The 22200-nt window shown below is 48.0% G+C and overlaps 1 protein-coding gene across 8 annotated transcripts in view; it reads right to left on the bottom strand.

Annotated features, from left to right (window-relative positions):
* Positions 1 to 22200, bottom strand: part of CACNA1B (calcium voltage-gated channel subunit alpha1 B) — a 181045-nt gene that overhangs the window by 11411 nt on the left and 147434 nt on the right. For all 8 annotated transcript variants that reach the window (XR_014782550.1, XR_014782551.1, XM_084798800.1 and 5 more), the window contains 5 exons: positions 17801 to 17897; positions 15095 to 15203; positions 3508 to 3615; positions 2909 to 3021; positions 2276 to 2403 (listed from right to left, as the gene is read on the bottom strand). Coding sequence is in view for 6 of the 8 variants with exons in the window: in XM_084798800.1 (XP_084654926.1) it covers positions 2276 to 2403; positions 2909 to 3021; positions 3508 to 3615; positions 15095 to 15203; positions 17801 to 17897 (555 nt within the window). In the remaining 2 variants the exon portion in view is untranslated. The remainder of the gene's footprint in view (positions 1 to 2275; positions 2404 to 2908; positions 3022 to 3507; positions 3616 to 15094; positions 15204 to 17800; positions 17898 to 22200) is intronic.

Below are 22200 nucleotides of genomic sequence, written 5' to 3'. Positions count from 1 at the left end.
CCTCACCACCTGCTCCTCACCTCACCACCTGCTCCTCACACCATGCCCGCTCCTCATGGTGCCAGAAGTATTCATGTTCAGGGTAAGACCCCCACACAGCACTGGTTCTTCCCAGGCCGACCTGCTGCAATCAGGACATTTGCACCATACAGGTTGAGCGATGTGCTGTCACAGTCAGCATGGGGCCAGACTCCTGAACACACAGCACACTTGGACAGTCAGTCAGACCTGTCCTTGCCGGGCATTTTAAACAAGACTCACCCAGTTGAAGCAAGCCCCAGGATGGGCTCTAGCTGGGGGTGGGGGGAGGGGGGGGAGGGGTGCAGCAGCCAGGCTAAACCCTGGCGCACTGCCAGTCCTGAGGTCACAGCATAGCTCAGATCCTCCATTGCTGGAACAATGGGACAGCGTGTTCTCTGACTAGTGGTTTGAAAGGAAATGGCCTCCATAAACTCATAGGGAGTGGCCTTGTTGAAGTAACTTGGAGGAAGTGTGTCAGTGTGGGTGGGCTTTGAGGTTTTAGAAGCTCAAGCCAGGCCCAGTGGCATTCTCTTTCTTCCTGCTGCCTGCCAACCCAGATGTATACATGTTAGCTAACTCTCCAGCACCCTGTCTGCCTGCACGCCGCCATGCTTCCCGCCATGATGATAATGGACTAAACCTCTGAACTGTAAGCCAGCCCCAATTTAGTGTTTTCCTTCATAAGAGTCGCTGTGGTCATGACGTCTTTTCACAGCAACAAAACCCCAACTGAGACACTGATGTTCTGTGAAACCCTTAATGGCTTTATGCAGCGGTTATAATCTTCAAAGTACCTGGATCTTTCTTCCTCCTGGAAGCCTGGATCAAATCAAAGAGACCACACATTCTATAGAACACGTCACGCGTACCCCTCTCACCTACACATCTACACACATCTCACATACGTGCACACATTCCCTCTCACAGTCTTATACATACGCTCAGAGCATGTTTAATTTTAAACGCACAAGTGGGACCCTAAGCAACTTGTGCAGGGGAAAGTGTGTAAGTGAGGGTGTTTGCAGGGCTCTGTGTGGCAGGCCTTAGGGTGGACTTCTTCAACTTGGAGCTACTTCTACCAGTGTGTGCCGACAGGGTTCCCCTCTGCACTGTTCTCCACATGCCCACATCATGAACGTGGGCCTGGCTCTGCAATGCTGATAGCGGTACCGCCTGACAGACGGAAGCAGAGGTCCAAACAAGGTCTGCACACTGGTCTCTTGCCATTTTCAGGGCCAACATGAGATGCAAGTCTCTTGGAGCCACCTGATAAGGAAAGATGGGCATGCCTGGCAGCCGGCTATCCAGAAAAGCTGAAAGAGCCTGGCCTCCAGTGTGGAATAAGCCCCTCCCAGAGTCTGTCCACAGCCTCAGGTGAGAAACGTGACCCTCAGTTTCTAACTCTTTGAACTCATATCAAGAAACACTGTCTGTGCTGGAGAAATGGCTCAGTGGTTAAGAGCACTGACTGCTCTTCCAAAGGTCCTGAGTTCAATTCCCAGCAACCGCATGGTGGCTCACAACCATCTATAATGTGATCTGATGCCCTCTTCTGGTCTGCAGGGGTACAAGCAGGCAAAGCAATGTATACATACATACATACATACATACATACATACATACATACATACATAAATCTTTTAAAAAGAAAAGAAAAGAAACACTGTCCAAAAGTAAAGTGAAACAAGAGGCCCAGGCCAATTTGTTTATGAAAGTAAATGCCTCAAAAATCAAAACCAAAATGAGAAATGGGGAGGAAAATGGTTCAGAGGAAACAGGAAGGTCAGAATCATAATTGTCTATGAATTTGAGAACTGTTTAGACATCTGAGAGCTCAGGAAGAAGCAGTGTCTTAGGAGCCCACAGAAATTAGAAGCCAGTGACAGCAGACCCTAGAAGAGAGGGGTACATGCTGTGGCTGTCACCTCAGGAGTGACACAGCCATCCACCCCCATTTCAGTGCTGTCTACTTGGTGCCATGAAGCTAACCTCAGGGCCCACCGCAGAAACCAGCAGGTAGAAAACCCTGGCAGCAGCAATGCACACCAACTTTCAAATGTCGGTGTGCACCTACGGGTGGAGGCAGACATGGAGCTGCTCCAGAGCTCAGGCCCGGAAGTGGGATGGGCCTGAGGACCTCCTATGCTCAGGTGGTGAGGTAGAGGCCAGAAGGCACTCAGAACCAGGTAGTGTGTGGTCACAGACACCAGCCCCCCACCCCCACTGCCCTTGAGCTCTCCCCACCGGCACTCACATGGCCCCGCCATTGCTGAGGGAAGCGGCACTCTTCTGCCGAAGGAACACGCGAGCTCCTCGCAGCACGGCAGGCTGTGTCTGCTCCAGGGTGGCCTTCAGAGGGTGGAACAGGGACACAGGGCCCATCTGCAAAGGACAACAGAGAAGAGCCCTGTGCCCGAGGACCTCAGCCTGTTACAGCGTGTAACAGAGCCCAGTGTCTGCTCAGAACAGTGTGGGCTGGCTCCTGCTTCCGCAGCACGGAACCTTTTGCTTTCCTGGATCTTGCCTCGCTTTCCAAGAGGACCGTGCAAACAGAACAAGGCAGGCTGGGGGACCCCTGGAGTGTCTCCTCAGTTTTCCCCCCATTTAAGTGCTCATATTACAGAATCCATCATCCACCTCCTCTTCAGTTCACAGGGACGGCCGCCTGGAATCCAACCCAGGGTCAGCTGCAGCCCCTCCACGTGGTAATCCCTGAAGACACGGAAGTGACACACCAGGAAGATGTACCTCCCGCCTCCCACATAACCACGAGCAAAGATAACCGCAACACTGGGCTATCAGCATGTATCTCTTTGGTCTGTCCCTGTGTGTGAGTCTTCCGCGGCCACGGGAGCCTTGTTCAGCTGTAGGTCTCCCGCAGCGGTACCTGGGAGAGGCCTCCAGGCGCTTGATGAGTCTGATCTCTGGTGGTTTTGTTCTGCTTGTAGAAGTCAAATATCATCAGAGCCGCATAGACTTTCCCCACTGTCATCTCATCAGCTGAGGGGAGAGGCAAAGAGAAGACACAGGAGGAAAGGTTTGGAGGGCAGACAGCATGAAGAAGCCACAGAAAATTTAGCCAGATAAGGAGGCAGCATCTTTCCCTCAGCCCTACGTGGTCTCCTGGAAACGCACTGAGCTGGATGGCTCCAGACGGGGCTCAGCTACAGGAGCGAGTCTCACTCTGCACATCTAACTAGTCCTGTGTCCTGGGGGCCCAGGAGGCCCTCAGAATTAAGCACCTCCTCTTTTTGTGCCCATACTAGGGTACCCTCTTGCATTTTTTTTAAATGTTGTGAGGCATATCCTCAAAGTGGGAGACCCCGATCAGATCTCACGACTCCTGGGCTACCCAGCACGGCTACAGGGGGATGAGGTGGGAGGGCGGGAAGCACCAAGGCAACACAGTCCCTGGCTATGCTCTCATAGCCCTTGAGGAAACAGGGAAGGTGGGCCCAGAGGGTACCCTTTCCCTCCCCCACTTACGTTTGTGGGGTGGTACCAGTAAGTCCAGCGTCTTCTGGGGCAGATTAGCCCACACAGAAGAGATCTCCTTTCTCAGCTGAGCATCACACTGGTGCTGCTTTGTCCCTGCTGGGGGCAGGACAAGAAGGAAAGGGAAGACAGATGTCAGCAGCAGCAGCAGCAGCAGCAGCAGCAGCAGCAGCAGCAGCAGCAATCCTGCAGGCTCTCATTCAGGTGGAGCGGGAGACAGTGTGTGGGGAGACACATGCCACGGAAAGACAGGCACACAGACCTGCAGGCTGCTTACAGACCTTCCTGCCGAGTAGTTCTGGAGGCAATACAACTGTGTGTGTGTGTGTGTGTGTGTGTGTGTGTGTGTGTGTGAGAGTAAGGGTGTGTGAGAGTATGTGTATGTGTGTGCACATGTGCACATGTGCATGTGTGCCTAGGATAAAAATCCAGGGTCTGTAAATGTTCTACAACAGAGCTATATATAACCCAGGCACCTTAAATATCTTGGGGAGAGTGAACGTTTTATTTTGATGAAGTTTGACTTACCAGTTTTTCCTGTATGGTTCATGCATTTATCTTATGTATGTATATACCTATGTGTGTTGTATGTGTGATTGTAGGGGTTTCCCATGGTACCAGATCCTACTTGTGAGTCTCTTCCTAGGATCCAAGCTCTGATACTCTGGCAGGGTAGTAAGCACACTTAACCAATCCACTTTGGTGCACCTTTCTACAAAGAAGTCTCTCTTTACTCAGTTGCCAACTTTTTTTTTCCTCTAGAGGTTTTTTTTTTTTCATTTTAAAACTGTATCTATGACCCATTTTGAGTTAAATTTTGTAGGAGGTTACACGGCACATATAGAAAGGCTTTCCCCCTTGCTACACAGAAGTCTTAAGAAACAACGACTGTGGAAAAGCCTAGAAGAGGGTTATCACTGAATGAATTAAAGGCTAAAAGTGCCCTTTTGAGAAGATAGCAGAAATCTCACCCACCCTCTCACCTTGTGTCCTCAACAGAAAGACAGTGAAAAACCACAGCAAGAAGAGACCTCAGAAAAAGCTCACCCTGCAGCACCTCGGTACTGGACTTGATAGTCGCCAAAACTCTGAGAAATTTATTTCCTGGGCAAGCTATCCAGTCTGCGGAATTTTGGGCCAGCTCTCTGGTGATGTTTCATCTTGACAGAATTTAGAATTGCATGTTTATGAAGGTGTCATCAAAGAAGTTTAAGTAAGGGGGAAGATGTATCCTAAACGCAGGCAGCACCAAGGTATGGCTGCAGTCCTGGGCTCAAAAGAAAGGGATGGGAACTGAAGGTCTCAGCATTCCTCTCTGCTCCCTGACTCAGGAAGAGCTGACCTCCCACAATACTTCCCCACCACAGTGGATAAATCCCCCAGATGGTCAGCTAAAATAAATTCTTCCTTTGGGCGTGGGGAGCTTTCCCAAACAGGGTTGCTCTGTGTAGCCCTTTGCACTTTGTAGACCAGGCTGGCCTCGAACTCATAGAGATCTGCCTGCCTCTGCCTCCCGAGTGCTGGGATCAAAGGCGTGCGCCACCTATAAGCCCTTCCTTTTTAATGTTGCCTTTTGTCATAGCAACAAGAAAATTAGTATGCATTCTAAACTGAATAAGTAAAAAAATTCTTGCCTTTTGCAAATAGCTGTCTGAATTTTAACATCACTGCTTCTTCGAGATAGTATCTTTTCCATATCAGTTGCCTTTGCAGCACTGCAGAAAATCAGTTGGCTGTCTGTATGTGGGTTTCTCTCAGCCACACCCATCTTGGCCAACATAACTTCATGGAAAACTACTTGGGAAGGGCCTGCTTCCTAACCTTGCTCTTTTTCTTTTTAAACTACTATTCAGGTTTGTTTGCATTCCTCCATACATTTTAGAGTTGGTTTATCTGTTGGGGTTGTCTGGACGGCACTCAGCCTGATGATTAGGGGGAGTCTAAGGCTGATGGAGCCTACGCACAGCACACTCGCAAGTGCAGGCTGCTCAGCTCTTCTTTGGTTCTTCCGATAAGCTCACAGAATCAAGCTCGGTACCCACAATAGGAAACACTGCTGTGCTTATTTCCAAGGAACGTTTGCAAGAAAACATTGCGCTTCTCTATTGTCAATTAGGAGTACAGGGAGACGCAAATGCTTCTGTATGCCAGATGGTATACCTGTCAGCTTCAACGGCACACGCCTACTGGGAGGCTGAGGCAGGCAGATCTCTGTGAGTTCGAGGCCAGCCTGGTCTACAAAGTGAGTCTAGGACAGCCAAGGCTACATGGAGAAACCCTGTCTCAAAAACAAAAAAACAAAAAAACAAAACCAACAACAACAACAACCCAGACTGGAAATTTTGCACAGACGGTATCAACTCTGAGCGCACACTTTCATTTTTTCATTTCTTGCTTTTTTATTATTTAAAGCAATTTTTAAATTTAAACATATTTTGCTTCTATTTTCCTCCTCTTCCATCACTTCTTGCTCTTGTTTCTCTCTGAGAATGGCTAGGGCCTCAGGTACATGCCTGAAAATGAGTGCTGACAGTGCACTGCCGCCGCCACCGCTGCTGCCTTAGCTCAAACGTTCCTATGCCAAGTATTAACTAGCTGCGTTTTTTCACAGACAGCCTTTATCATACATTAATTCAAGCTCCACATGGAAGGATTCTTAGCACGGGTGAGTGCTGGCGTTTGGCACACTCTTTTTCCTGTGTGGCTGTGGGGATGTCACTTGGTTTCTATCATTGCTTGACCCAGTAAGTAACACTGACTGAGCTTTACAATGCCAGGCCAGCCTTCCACTGCTGGGCTAACCCTCAACAGCGGCAGCATATATCATCCTCTTTTATGTACTGGTGGATTCGGTTTGGTAAAACTGCCCTGAAGATTTTATGTCTAGAGTCAGTTCACTGAAATTATACTGGAGAACGTTATAAAGGAAGACTGCCTTATTTCCTGTCATATCTTTGTTTCTTATATCAAAATAAAGTACATTTAAAGTAACGTGAGAAATACTCCCTCTTTTTAAATTAATTATTATTTTTTGACATTACATCCCCATTGTTATACCCTCACTCTTATCTTTCTGTTACCCCCCTCCTCTTCCATCCTCTTCCCCTCCCCTATAGCTCTAATCGGAGGGGCACCCCTCCCCTACTGCCTGATCACAGTCTACCAGGTCTCGTCAGGATAGCCTGCATCCCCTTCCTCTGTGTGCCTGCAAGACTGTCCCATCAAGAGACAGTGATCAAATATGGGGCACCAGAGTTCATGTCTCTCCCCATCCCCCCCCCCAACACATGGAGAATGGGCTGTCCATCGGCTACGTCTGAACAGGGGGTCTAGATACTCTGCATGCAGTGTCCTTGGTTGATGTATCAGTTTGTGCAGCCCCCCCCCACCCCCGTCCAGATCCACCACCTTGATGGCCTCCCCTGTGGGGCTCCTGACCCCGCTAGATCCTACCGCACCCCCACTCTTCCATACAACTCTCAGCACTCCACCCAGACTCTGGCTGTGAGTCCCAGTATCCTAACCCCCACTGGGTGGAGTCTCTCAGAGGACATCCATGGTGGGCTAATTCCCACTTATCAGTGAGTATACACCATGCATGTCTTTCTGGGTCTGGGTTACCTCACTCAGGATGATCTTTTCTAGTTCCATCCATTTGCCTGCAAATTTGAAGATTTCCTTGGTTTTGATAACTATATAGTATTCCACTGTGTAAATGCCCCACAGTTTCTTTAGTTGAGGGGCATCTAGGTTGTTTTCAGATTCTGGCTATTATGAATAAAGCTGCTATGAATATGGTTGAGCAAATGCTGGTGTTGTACGGTGGGGCATCTTTCAGGTATCTGCTCCGGAGTGGCATAGCTGGGTCTTGAGGTAGAACTATTCCCAATTTTCTGAGAAAGCACCAGATTGATTTCCAAAGTGGTCGTACAAGTTTGCACTCCCACCAGCAATGGAGGAGTGTCCCCCTTTCTCCACATCCTTGCCAGCATGTGCTGTCACTTGAGTTTTTGATCTTAGCCATTCTGATGGGTGTAAGATGGACTCTCAGAGTCATTTTGAGTGGCATTTCCCTGATGACTAGGGACACAGACCATTTCTTTAAGTGTTTCTCAGCCATTTGATATTCCTCTGTTGAGAATTCTCTGTTGAGTTCTGTAACCCATTTCTTAATTGGGTTAATTGGTTTTGGTGGTGTTTAATTTCTTGAATTCTTTATATATTTTGGATATTAGCTCTTTGTCAGATGTAGGGTTGGTGAAGATCTTTTCCCAGTCTGTAGGCTGTCATTTTGTTCTCTTGACAGTGTCTTTTGCATTACTGAAGCTTCTCAGCCTCATGAGGTCCCATTTATTAACTGTTGATCTTAGAGCCTGGGCTGTTGGTGTTCTGTACAGGAAGTTGTCTCCTGTGCCAATGAGTTCAAGGCTCTTCCTCACTTTTTCTTCTAACAGATTTAGTGTCTCTGGTTTTATATTGAGGTCCTTAATCCATTTTGGACTTTAAGTTTTGTGCAGTGTGATAAATATGGATCTATTTGCATTTTTCTACATGTAGACATCCAATTAGACCAGCACTATTTGTTAAAGATGTTATTTTTTCCATTGTATAGTTTTGGCTTTGTCAAAAATCAAATGTCCATAGGTGTTTGGATTTATTTCTGGGTCTTCGATTCGACTCCATTGATTAGTCAGCCTATGTGTATGCCAGTACCACCATGTCATTTTTATTACTGTTGCTCTATAACACAGCTTAAGATCAGGGATGAAGAGTCCTTCAGAAGGTCTTTTATTGTACAGGATTGTTTTAGATATTCTGGGGTTTTTTTTTTCATATGAAGTTGAGAATTGATCTTTCAAGGACTATAAAGGATTGTGTAGATATTTTGATAGGGACTGCACTGAATCTGTATATTTCTTTTGGTAGTAAGATGGACATTTTTACTATGTTCATCCTCCCAATCAGTGAGCATGGGAGATCTTTTCATCTTCTGATAACTTAATTAATTTCCTTCTTCAGAGACTTGAAGATTTTTTTCATATAAGTCTTGCACTTGCTTGGATAGAGTTACACCAAGATACTTTATATTTGTGGCTACTGTGAAGCGTGTAGGTTCCCTAATTTATTTCCCAGCCTGTTTGTCACCTGTATACAGGAGGGCTACTGATTTTTTTTAGTTGATTTTTTATCCAGCCACCTTGATAAAAGTGTTTATCACTTATATATACTATCATATCATCCATGAATAGTGATGCTTTGACTTCCTCCTTTCCAATGTGGATCCCCTTGATCTCCTTTAGTTGTGTTATTGCTCTAGCTAGAATCTTCAAGTACTATATTGAGGAGATATGGTAAGAATGGACAGCTTCGTCCTGTCCTTGATTTCAGTGGATTTATTTAAATTTCTCTCTGTTTAGTTTGATGTTGGCTATAGGCTTGCTGTATATTGTCTTTACTATGTTTAGGTATGTGCCTTGTATCCTTGATCTCTCCAAGGCTTTTAACATGAATGGATGTGGGATTTTGTCAAAAAAAATTTTTTTTGTTTTGTTTTGGCATCTAAGGAGATGAGCATGTGTTTTTTTTTTCCTTTCAGTTTGTTTATATGGTTGATTACACTGACGGATTTCTGTATATTGGACCGCCCCTGCATGCCTGGTCATGGCGGATGATATTTTGATGTGTTCTTGGATTCAGTTTTCAAGTATTTTATTGAGTGTTTTTGCATCAATGTTCATGAGTGAAATTGGTCTGAAATTCTCTTTCTTTGTTGGGTCTTTGTATGGCTTAGGTATCAAAGTAACTGTGGCTTCATAGAATGAGTTTGGTAGAGTTCCTTCAGTTTCTATTTTATGGAATGGTTTGAGGAGTATTAGTATTAGCTCTTCTTTGAAGGTCTGGTAGAATTCTGTGCTGAATCCATCTGGCCCTGGGCTTTTTTTGGTTGGGATGACTGCTTCCATTTCTTTAGGGGATATAGGACAGTTTGACTTGTTTATCTGATCTTGATTCAACTTTGGTTAAGTGGAATTTATCAGGAAATTTGTCCATATCATTTAGATTTTCAAATTTTATGGCATATAGGCTTTCAAAGTAAGACCTAATGATTCTTTGGATTTCCTCGGTATCTGTCTTCATGTCTCTGTTTTCATTTCTGATTTTGTTGATTTGTGTACTCTCCCTTTGGCTAACGGTTTGTCTATCTTGTTGATTTTTCTCAACTCTTGGTTTTGTTGATTCTTTTGTTTTCTTTGTTTTTAATTTATTGATTTCAGCCCTGAGTTTGATTAGTTACAGCCATCTACTATACTTGGGTGTGTCTGCTTCTTTTTGTTCCTATGGCTTTCAGGTGTTCCACTAAGTTGCTTGCATGAGATGCCTCCACTTTCTTTATGAAGGCACTTAGTGCCATAAACTTTCCACTTAGCCCTGCTTTCATTGTGTCCCATAGGTTTGGGTATGTTGTGCCTTAATTTTCATTGAATTTTAGGAAGTCTTTAATTTCTTTATTTCACCCCTGACCCAGTTGTTGAGTAAAGCATTGTTCAGTTTCCATGTGTGTGTAGACTTTTTGTTATTTTATTGTTGTTAAAGTTCAGCGTTAGTCCATGGTGGTCTGATAAAATACAAAGGATTATTTCAATTTTCTCGTATTTGTTGAGGCTTGCTTTGTGACTGACTATATGGTCAATATTAGAGAAGGTTCCATGAGGTGCTGAGAAGGTATATTCTTTTGTGCTTGGGTGAAAAGTTCGGTAGATGTCTGTTAGGTCCATTTGATTCATGACATCTGTTAAATTTCATTATTTCTCCATTTAGTTTCTGTCTCAATTATCTGTCCACTGGTGAGAGGTGGGTGTTGAAGTCTCCCACTATTAATGTGTGGGGTTTGGTGTGACTTAAGCTTTAGTAATGTTTGTTTCTTTTACAAATGTAGGTGCCCTTGTATTTGGGGCATAGATGTTCAAAATTGAGATGTTTTCTAGGTGGAATTTTCCTTTGATGAGTATGAAGTGTTCCTCTTCATCTCTTTTGACTAATTTTAGTTGAAGGTCTATTGTATTAGAATGGCTACTCCAGCTTGCTCTCAGGTCCATTTGCTTGGAAAACCTCTTTCCAGCCCTTTACTCTGAGGTAATGTCCATCTTTGTAGTTGACTGTGTTTCTTGTGTGCAACAGAATGATGGGTCCTATTTATGAATCCATTCTGTTAGTCTGTGTTTTTTATTAGAGAGTTGAGATCATTGATGTTGAGAGATATTAGTGACTAGTTACTCTTATAATCTTTAATTTTGGTGTCAATTCTGGAACTGTGTTTGTGTGCTTTGGTTTTGCTGTAGTGAAGTTATTTATATCCTGTGGCTTTTGTGGTGGTGTAGTTTACCTCCTCGGGTGGGAGATTTTCTTCTAGATTCTTCTGTAGTGCTGGGTTTGAACACAGATGTTGTTTAAATTTGGTTCTATGATGGAATATCTAATTTTCTCTGTCTATGGTGATTGAAAGTTTTGCTGGGTATAGTAGTCTGGACTGGCATCTATGGTCTATTAGGATTTACAAGATGCCTGTCCTGGTCCTTCTGGCTTTTATTGTCCCTGCTGAGAAGTTAGGTGTGATTCTGATAGGTTTGTCATTATATGTTACTTGGCCTTTTTCCTTTACAGCTTTTAGTATTTTTTCCCCTTTGTTCTACACATTTAGTGTTTTGATTATTATGTTGTGGGAGTATTTTCTTTTCTGGTATAACCTCTTTGTTGTTCTGTAAGCCTCTTGTATGTTTATAGGCATTTCTTTCTTGAGATTAGGGATATTTTCTTCTATGATTTTGGTGAAGACATTTCTGAGCCTTGGAGCTGGGACTCTTCGATTCCTATAATTCTTAGGTTTCGTCTTTTCATGGTGTCCTTGATTTCCTGGATGTTTTGTGTCAGGAATTTTTTAGCTTCAACATTTTCTTTATTGGATGCATCAATTTCTTCCATCGTATCTTCTACATTGAGATGTTTTCCTCCATCTCTTGTATTCTGTTGGCGACCCTTACCTCTGTAGTTCCTTTTTTCTTCCCTAAGTTCTCTCTCTCCAGAATTTCCTCAGCTTGTGCTTTCTTTATTATTTCCAATTCCACCTTCAGGTCTTGATCCATTTTATTGATTTCATTCATCTGTTTTTATTTTCTTCTATTTCCTTATGTGATTTGTTCAATTCCTTCACCTGCTTGTATTTTCCTGAAATTCTAACATTGATTTATGCATTCCCTCTCTAAAGGCCTCAAACTGTTTGCTTGTGTCTTTCTTGTACTTAAGAATTTTCATTATTTCTTCTATTACCATTTTCACAAGCATAGATTTAATGTCATTTTCTTGTGCTTCAGTTGTGTTAGAGGACCCAGGGCTGCTTGCCATAGTATAACTATGCTCTGAAGATCCCATATTGCTTTGGTTTTTGTTGATTGTGTTTTTATGCTGGCCTTTAGCCATCTGGTTGTCTATGGTGTTGGCTGGTAGATCCCGTTGCTCCCCGGAGTTCTCAGTGGATACAGGAAGAGCCCTGGGCAGGAAGCTGGATGTTGCTGAAGGTGTCCTCCTCAGATTGTTGGTAATGGTCTCAGATTGGCCAGTGGTTATCAGAGATTTGCCAGGGCCTCACCTCAGCTGTATGATCCTGGGGGTCAACTGGGCTTCTTCTCAGGACTCTGGGACCCTCCTTTTGCAAAGGGAGATGGCTGCCTTGCTACTGGCTTTCTTGCTCCAAGGTTGATGAGGTCCCACTGCCCAGACACTGTTCTCAGTCAATGTGCCCAGTCACTGTACTTACTGAGTTGGGGAACACGCAGTTGGATCTGCCTGCTTGGGTGTCAGAAGGTATCCATTTCTCCATGGGAAGGGTTGATGTTGTGGTACCTTGAAAATCTCCGCTGCCTGGTGGTGAGTGTGTGCAACTGTGGTAGTAGCTTTGTGTCCCCTTCCCGGAAGGTAATCATTTCACTGGAGGGTCCAAGTTTGTGGCCAAGACACAGTACCCAGAGAGTCTCCACAGCATGGTGGTGATAGTGGGCACCTGAGGTATGAGCTGTGTGTCCCTGTCCCAGAAGGTAACCTCTTCACAGGAGGGTCTGAAGTGGGGGCCTGCAAGGTGCAGTATCTGGAAAGTCTTCCCTTAGTGACAAAGGTCACCCAAGGTTGATGCTGTACCTCCTGGGTTCATAAGGCCTGAAGCTGAGGCCACATTGGAGGGGACCCTGGGAGTTTTTCCCAGTGTTTAGCTGGGTGATCTGGGGTTGGACCAGAGATTTTCCATGCTGTGGGATCTTGTTGAATCTGGGAAAGACAGCCGTTTGGGATTTTGGGGTCCACCGCATGATGTCAGTTGTTCTGTTCTCCTTGGATCTCCTCTCTCTCTCTCTCTCTCTCTCTCTCTATATATATATATATATATATATATATATATATATATATATATATATATATATATATTTTTTTTTTTTTTTTTTTTTTTTTTTTACTCTGTTAAAGTCTCAGTAGTTTGTATTCACTGACATGTTTTGTAGGCTTCATCAACAAAGCCCTTTAGGCCTGGAGTTTTCTCTTGGAAGGCTGTTTGCTATCAAATTACCTAAGAGATACAGTACTCCTAAGGTTATCTCCTATTTTCACTCATGTGTGCCTATGTGTGGGTTGCATGTATGCCTGTATGCTGTTGCTTGTGTGAGGCCAGAGGAAAAACCTTGGGCGTCATCTTCAAGAGCTGGAAGCCCACAAATTAAGCTTATCCAGAAACCCCAAGAACTCTCTGCCTGTTCCCACATCACTGGCACTGGAATTACAAGCACACACCACTATGCCTGGCATTTTTAATGTGAATTCTGGCTTTATCAAGTGAGGATTCCCTTAGCCCCGAGCTTATCTCTTGAATGTGTTTGGTAGTTGACAGTCACCTCCCCTAAGATGCTGTAGTCACTGACACAATCGATGCTTACTCTTTTACTGTCAACAGGGCCTGCAGTGACATACCTCTTCTGCTCTTTGCTTTGGGATCTGCATCTTCTTTCTTCTTGATTGGTCTAGCTGGCGGTTTGCCAATATCCCTGTTGTTGCTGTTTAACCTGGCCACTCTGGTCATGAGGCTGAAGGCAGCCTGAAGGGTTGGGCAGCTGCAGAGCAGCTGGGGACTACAGCAGCAAAGCAACGAGAGCAGAGGGCAGGCGGGGCAGAGCGGTGACTACATTCTGGGTGCATTTTGAGGTCAGCGTGGAAAGGTAAATCAGACATGAATCAGAAATGCTAGAATCAGGGCTAACTCCGAGGTTTGGGTCAAGGGAGCAAAAAGAACAAAGTTCCTACAAATAAGCCAGGTGGTGGTGGTGGCGCACGCCTTTAATCCCAGCACTGGGGAGGCAGCGGTAGGCGGATCGCTGTGAGTTCGAGGCCAGCCTGGTGTACAGAGCCAGTTCCAGGATAGCCAGGGCTACACAGAGAAACCCTGTCTTGAAAAACCAAACCAAACAAATAAAAAAAACCAAACCAAACAAAAAGAGTTCCTAATGTTGGCGCCAGGGTAGGGTTTGGAATCACCTGGCATTGAGGTCGAGACAAGCCAGTGGGGGATTCCTGCAGAGCCTCTGGGCAAAGATCAAATAACTTGTGCTATTTTTATCTGGACTGAAGACACAAGATTAGAATTCAACATATGAACAAGAAGAGATGGGTAAGATTAGAATTTAATGTGTGTACATGAACTTGGTAAGATTAGTGTTCAATATATACACAAGGAATAGGAAAAGTGGCAAAAAAAGGATGCTCTGAGGCACACCCGTAATTCAGAAGTGGGAGGGCCAGAGAAGCCAAAAACAAACAAACAATTACACAGGAAGTAGAATCTGAGGAAGGCTACAAACAGGGCAAAGACCGAAAACTGCCTAACTGAAAACTAGCAAAGAGAAATCAGCAGAGACTCGTCTCTCAAGTAGCTGGGTCCTATGAAGGAAGAAAAAGAGGAGCATCAATGGAGGGGTAAGAAACAAAACCGTTTAAAGAGAGGAATGGTGAGAGTGTGTTCACACAGGGGGCACAAGTAACCCCCAAAAGAGAAAACCAACAAAGCAAGAAGCAAGGGGTGCAACTAGGGTGAGAGAGACAGAGAGCGATGGCGTGCAGGGTCCCCCTGGTAGAGGGGAAGGGAAAGGAAGGAGAAGACGGCACATGCTGCCTGTAACATGACTGGACCAGGCTATGGTTGCTGGATGGAATGACCTAGAACAAGGGATTGCATTTCGGTGTGTTGGCTTCCTCCTTAAATATGAGGTCAGTATAGTGCTAACACAACTATCAAGGGAATACTCAGTGCCTAGCAGGTAAATCTATCCAGTTGTACCCCAGACAGAGCCCATCCCTTTAACTTCTTCTTTACATGCCTGAGTAGATTATTTGAGAGAGAGAGAGAGAGAGAGAGAGAGAGAGAGAGAGAGAGAGAGAGAGTCTTGTTTTACTCTGAAACAGGTCTTGCTAGTTACCCAAGGCTGGCAGTAAACTTGCTGAGGACTGGCTGCCAGTGCCCTCCCTTTCCCGAGGCCGCCTGACTCACCTGGGGCCAGCTTGATCTCCAGTGCCGTCCGGATGAGGGCCATTAGTGTGGATGTGAAGTGCACCGTCATATCCTCATTGGATATAGGCATGTTCATGCGAACCAGGCGCTGGGGATAAGTAGAGGCAGATCAGGGCCAAGCGTGTCACTGTCATTCCCACCCTAGAATTAGTGTTTGGGCTCTGGAGCTTGGCTTGGCTTCCTGAGAGTGGTCCCGGCAGGTTCCTGGTCCAAGAAGGCTGGGCTGGTGGGAGCTTTGCCAGCATTCTGTCCTCCCAGACCCCGCTCTCATCCGAGCTGAGATTCTCCTGGCTAGAGAAGAGTCGAAATCCCACTAAAACCTGGAGCCAAAGCCGGGCCAGGAGCCTGCATCCCGCCCTCTGGCTGTGAATGCCGCGAGGGGGTGTGATCCGTGGCTGAGGAAGAAGGATCTGAGGCAGAGTGTAACTCCGTGGGACAGCCTAGAGAACAGATGAGGACCCTGTCCTGTGACGTTGATTACCCGCCCTTCTCTATCTGCAACTGGGACATCTGGGCAAGGGACAGCAGCCGAGAGGCCTCTCTGAGGTCCCGTCCCGGTGGGGCACTTCTCAAGAGAGGTATCTTTGCTTTACCTCAGGCCTTAACCACAAAACAGGGTCCAGGAAGATGTGCTTGATGATACTTGAAGTCAGACACCCTGGTAGGTGAATGCATCAAGAAGAGCCTTTAGAGACCTTCGAGGGGCCAGAGCACAGGGCACTGCATCCAAGCCCAGGCTCACCCTGCTGCCATCTGAGTGGCCAGCTCCCTTTCCTTCCTCGGTTTTCAGAGACAAAACATCTGGAAACAGGGAGGTGTCTGAATCAACCGTCCGCGTAGACTCAGCAGCTGCAGGAACATCTGAGGCCTCAAGGAGGGTACAGGTCTCAGGTGCATCTGAGAAACACTCAGCTGGCCAAGGAACACCCCAGGAACATAATGTAACCCACTGTGTCCTCTATACAGGTACGAGTTCCTCCCTGGGGCAAGCACCCTTCTTTGGGGGGGGGCCACACAGCCCAGCCCCTAGTCCTTGCCCCCAAGTTCTGTATCTTCACTGTGATGGAGGGGGCACAGGGGTGCAGAAAACAGGAGGTAGGCTCTTGTCCTATGAATGCTGGCAAAGCCCCACTGGGCACATCCAATTACAGGACCAGGACCTCACATGTCACATGTGTCACACACCAGGAAACACCTGCTTCCCAGAGTATGGCATCCCTGCAGACCAGCACCGATGGCAGTATGAGAGGCCAAGGAATTCCTCTTCCAAGGAGGGGAGTCAGGATGGGAATGAAAGAAGAGCAAGCAGACTATTTCTAAGAGGGGGAGATCTGTCCAGGACACCAAGGGTTACCCTCACAGGCACTCCCACCGCTTTGCCCCTAGTCGTGGAGGGCAGAGAGAGATAGAACCTCGGAGAAGCAAAGTGGCAAGGCTTGGGCAAATAAGCTCCAGGAAATAAGCATCTCTTGGGCCCTCCCCACCTTGCCCCAAGCCATCTGCAACCTACCCTGAAGGGTCCCTTGGTATGGTTATACCCTAAACCTCAGGATCCTTAGGCATGGCTAGAAAGGACAACACAGCCTTTCTGGCCAGCTGGGTGTCATAGGGACAGAGCTCGCCCTCCTGCGGATAGAGACATGCACGCATGCAGGGCTTCTGCAGTTTCCACACACATGCTAGTAGGGGGCAGAGAGAGGCAGGAAGAACCCGGAGGCATGTGTGAGTGCAAGGAGAGCTGTTTGGTTCCCACAGACTACACTGAATGAAGTGGCAGACAAAAACCTAGGATGGGGGACAGAGACAGAATATGGACAGAGCACGGTGAACCAAGGAGGGAGGAGCTGGCAGGAAGCTCCCTCAGACGGAGGCAAACACAGCTGGCAGTGTTTAACGGGGAGCAGCAGGGGCTGGGAGGGCTGAAGTAACACTGCAGGTGGAATAAGCCTGTGACCAGGCCAGGTGCCCTCGCTCACTTCCTCCCTCGTGACGCAGTCTCTCATGACCCCTGAACCCCTGAAGCTGGGACCCCCTCATCCAAGGGAATCTAAACACACATCCCTTTTCAACAAGGCGCCCTTCCCGCTGGGCAGCCTAGGAAGCCCTCGAAGACTGCAGCTGGGCATGGGTCCCTAAACGGCTGAGCTCAGTCGGAGGGCGGAAGGGTAGGGCAGGAGGTAAGCAGCAGAGCCCTGCAGGCCCCGCATGAACCCCAAGGCCAGACCTTTAAGACTTGATGACCACCCATGACAGGAGCACAGGGGGCAGGGCAGCCGGGTAGTCCCAAGCCCAGAATAAAGCACCCTCTGTCCAAAAACATTGTTTTGTCGGTCCTCTCGGTCTTGGGAAGGCAGGGGAAAGGACAGGCAGGGCGGGGTGGGGTGGAGTCGACTCTGGCCCTGTTGTCCTGAGCTTCTCAAGGATGTCATGGTAGGAAAGCCAGGTGGGGACATCAGGGGTTAGTGCAGAGACATGTCCCTCTGTTAAGGATGAGAGAAAAGGGTTTCAGGGTGGTAAAGGGAGCAGCGGTAAGGCAGCCAGGTACAGCCAGACAGCCAGACAAATCCTAAGAAAGCAGGTGAGAGCCCATGAGTGCTCTGTGGGCTGCACAGGGCCCAGGTGGGCCCAGCCAAGCACAGACAGCTCCTGGGTTGGGTGCAGGATCAGTGCAGGGTCAAGGTCTACCTTGTATGCAACTCGAGCCGGGCATTTCTTCCCCAAGCCCAGAGGTGGGGACATGTGTTTCAGCATCTCAAACATGTCATTGTAACTGATGCGCCCACTGGAAACCCGTTCCAGAGGCCAGGCATAGTGGGGTGGTCCACAGGAGAGGCGCACGGCAGGAGGGGTGGAGCAGGGAGCGGGCAGGGGAGGAAGCAGACAAGAAAACAGATTCAGTTAACCAAAGTGTCGGGTAAATGCCCCAAACCAAAACAAGTAAAATGAGGGAATCTCTGCTTGACTTGACCCTTGCTTGCCCCCACCCCCAGCCTCACCTCCTCATAGCAGCCCAATGCAGGGCAGCGGGCAGGGGTGACATCTGAGCTAATGAACATGAAGGGGTGAGGAAGGGCTGCATCGGGGCGGCTTTGGGTTATGCATTTCTGACTTTATTCTTTTAGAACCGCAGACAAGGCCGAATCAGAAAGAGCCGGTTCACCAAGCAGGAAGCACTGGCCAGGCTGTGTGGAAATGGGACTGCTGCCGCACAACAGCACAACCACAACAGCAGCATCTCTCCTGCCTCAGTGAGCAGATCAGATTTGCTTCCAAATAAGGCCAGAGGCTACAGTGGAGAAAAATCTACAACAGACTAGGAAAGTAGAGGAGTCCCAAAGCTCTTAGAAGACTAAAGTTAACGACAGGGCAAGTCAGCTCCAAGCCCAGAGACGCCCGAGGCCAGCCCAGGGCAGGGCCGCTGCTGAGGTCAGGGCTGGATAGGAAGGAGACTGCGGGAAGGGAGGAGCTGAGTAAGCTGTGGCCTGGTGCCACTGGTGCCTCTGACAGCACAGGTTGGGACCAATAGGCCGGATGTGCCCCTTGCGGGAAGGGGGGGGGCCTAGAACCCAAGGACTCGCTCGGGGCAGCATCTTGGGGCTGATGTAGCATCTTCCCAAGTCAAGAGGCTGGGGCCTCCCTCTATTCCAGAACACCTGCCTGTGGGCTTGGGGTCTCAGAGACACAGCAGAGTCCAGCCTTTCTCCAGAGGGCACATCTGCCCGGACCCTGCCCTCCGCTCACAGTTTCAGGCCAGGGGTTTTCTCCCTGAACTGAGCACATCAGTCCTGAAGCGACGCAGGCGGGCTCCCCTTTCTTGTTCCTGCTCTTCCCTCCCCCAGGGGACCTGAGAGCGTCTTCTGACCCACAGGGACAACTGCTACTTGTTTATTTGCGCCACATACATACTTTTCCTCTGGGCTCTCAGCCTCTGGCCTGTCTGACCATCAGCCCATTTGTAAGAGCCTATGGAAATGCTGGGTGTGGTGGCTGCTTCCTTGGTAAAGGCAGGGCCTGTCTCACCCACATCCCCGACCCCCACAACCTCACCCCTCCCCCCCACGCCCAGCCAGCTGGTCCTGGCTGACCCGGCCTAGCCAGGCCGGAAAACTCCTTGGGCACTGTCTTGAAGGCTGCCTGCCTCCAGCTAGCTGGAAGGGCTTGGGGAGATAAGACAGGGAACCAAAGCATCCAGGATGCTGGAATGCAGGGCAGGGCAGGACAGAGGAAAGAGAAGGTGAGGTGTTGTCATTCCCAAGTCAGGCAGGGAGTGTGTGCAGTGTTTGCGATTCGGGCAGGGAGGTATGCCAGATGGAGGCTCTGAAGTTGCAAACCTTGTAGGCCAACCTACGAGGGCAGTTCTTTCCTAAGCCAACGGGTGGCGCAATACAACGCAACAAACTGTACATATCCTTATAATGAATCCGGCAACTGGAAAGAAAATGTCACAGGTTATGGCAACAAGGCATGATGGAGTCTGGCCCGCCCGCCCACCCAGTCTGCAATGGAAGATGAGCTGTGAGGTGGAGGTGAGGGGCACAGCTAAACACGCTACTTCCTATTGGGACCTGGAGTCTAATGCTCCCCAGAAAGTGACAGCCCGAGATAATCCCTACAGGAGGTGAAGGCAGGCAGGAAACAATCAGAGCAATGTCTGTCAGGAGAAACATCAGCACCCACAGTCCCACCACAAGCCCCGTCACTGGCCGGTCTCAACCGAACTGGGCCCCTGCTCTTGCTCTCTGTGCCTTTTCCACAGGTCTCCCTGGAACCCTGGCTCTCACTCACTACCATGATACACCTCACCCACCCTACTCAGAAGCACACGTCTACGGGCCTCGCAGTAGCTCCCTGGACACACTGCCGGTCCCTGGAATTTGATGGTCCAGCCAAAGGCCCCCTCGCAGCCATGGCCCCCTCTGGCCACCGCTGACGCTTCTTTCTCCTGTGCTGCTCCCCCCTCAGTCCCATGAGTTTCACGTCACGCCCAGTTTTCTTCTAGAAAAGAGGGAGTTCTAGTTGGGCCTCGTGCACACTTGTTAATCTTGCTGGGCCCCAGGGAGAATTACAAGGGGGAAAAGTGTGGGCACGATACTGCTAACCCTGTTATTTCTGGAATATATTTTCAGAATACATATTTACCCAAAATAGTCAAAAGCTTTCCCACTGTCTGCCAAGTAAAAAAAAATGAAAAACCAAAGTTACCTGTTTAATTCAATTTCAAGGTCTCTCAGTCTCCCAGTTTTTAACATACTCACTCGAGCCTAACACAACCTAGGGAGCTCTCCCTCACCTCTGGACCTGCCTCAGAGGTGTCTACCACTCAGCTCATCTTGCCTACTTTCGTAGAGCTCAGAAGCATGTGATCTTTCCCTCCTCAAAAATGTCCTGGCCTCAAGCTATGGCCGTGCAACTGTCCTATCGCGATGCCTTGTTTATTTATGGTCTCACCTTCGGGGCCCCAGACCCCAGACATAGCAGATGCTCAGGAAATGCTTACTGAACACATGGACGAATAGGAGTGATTCTCGTTTTCAGTCTCCACTGCTTTGAACACACTGGGTTGAAGCAACAAAAGGGAGGCTCGGGGAAAGGCAGCCGCAGCCACCAGGAGCTCCATGCCTTTCTGCTATCCCACAGCAAGGCACACGCTTACACAATGTGAAAATGACACTTCAACACCCTAACATGTGCATACATACATGTAATGACTCACATATGCACACAACATACATGTACACTTACCATACATATGTACAGATGGGTACACATAAACATACACACAGATAAATTGACATGGATACACAAAACATATGCATGTGCCTACGTGTACATAGACATACATACACTCATACATACATACATATATTGCATGTGCACCCGCATTGGACACACAGGGTCATGCATATATATGTACATATGCTAATACACATCTGTACTTGTACATACACAAATGTTAGAAAAATGGACACTTTGTGTATGATTTCAAAGTTTTTTCCCAAATGATGAGAAAATCATGTGCTCACATGGAAATAAAGACAAGCATCTGGCAGATTTGCAGTGACCCTGTCCAAATGTGGGACCCAGCTTGAACCTGTCTGGACACACTGTCAAGTCATCCAGCTGCAGGAGTCTAGAGGGGACCAGCACCAGCCGAAAGGCCCGCAGGTGCACTTGTGCTTTGGGCTGCTGGATCGTGACGTCTTCTGGCCATGCGTCACCTCTGCCACAAGGCTCATGTTTGGCCACCTCTTCAGCTCACCTGTGACATCCAGGGCCCCTAGCTCTCCAGCTCTCGAATGAGAAAACAGCCTGAACTCTCACCTGCACCATGGCAAAGCTGTACTCAGGCCGACTCCACTCACTAAGCATGACAGTGGACGCTGCCGTCTCTCGGGGTTACAAGTGACGGTAGGAACTGGCTGTGCAAGTCACACAGACTAAGGGGACGCTGCTCCTCCACAGCTAGCCTTCAGTGCAATGCACTCTAAGTTTTCTGTAGCTCATATCCCCCTTGGGAAAATATTCCAGAAATAGCAGCGACTCTTCACGTCATAGCCAGGAATAATGGGGGGAGCGCTAATGTGTCCTTTGGCAGTTGGAGTCCCCCCTGCCCTTTTTATGACAAAGTTCAGTCTCCCCACTGCGTCCCACCTCAGTGGCATAGCTGACCACAGAGCCAATGCAATATCCCTGGGCCTATGCATCTCAGTAAGAGTCCTGGCCATGGTAGGGAAACCTTACGGATATGAGAGGCCTCTACAAAGTCAGCGATGGTCAAGTACAGATGCAGTAACAACAAGAAATGGCTCTGCTGCTAATGGACTGTAAAAACTGAAGAGTTCTCATATAAATGGAAAATGTACATGGAGATGACACTAGTCTCAGCAGACCCAACAGAAGAGGCCTGTGTCCTGGGGCTTAAAGTCTCAGCAGCCCCAACAGAAGAGGCCTGTGTCCTGGGGCTTAAAGCAAGACGGTGGCACTTCCTAGGACTGCAACTTCATGCAGCACTTCGAAATGCACACTGTGAGAGGCCGACAGGGCTTGTCCATCCCCAGGGGCCCAGGAGGGGCAATGGGAATCTA

This window comes from Acomys minous, assembly GCF_964271855.1.
Source record: "Acomys minous genome assembly, chromosome: 10".
NCBI classification, from domain to species: Eukaryota; Metazoa; Chordata; class Mammalia; order Rodentia; family Muridae; genus Acomys; species Acomys minous.
Note: the sequence above shows the minus strand (reverse complement) of the source record. Positions and strands in the feature narration are given on the sequence as shown.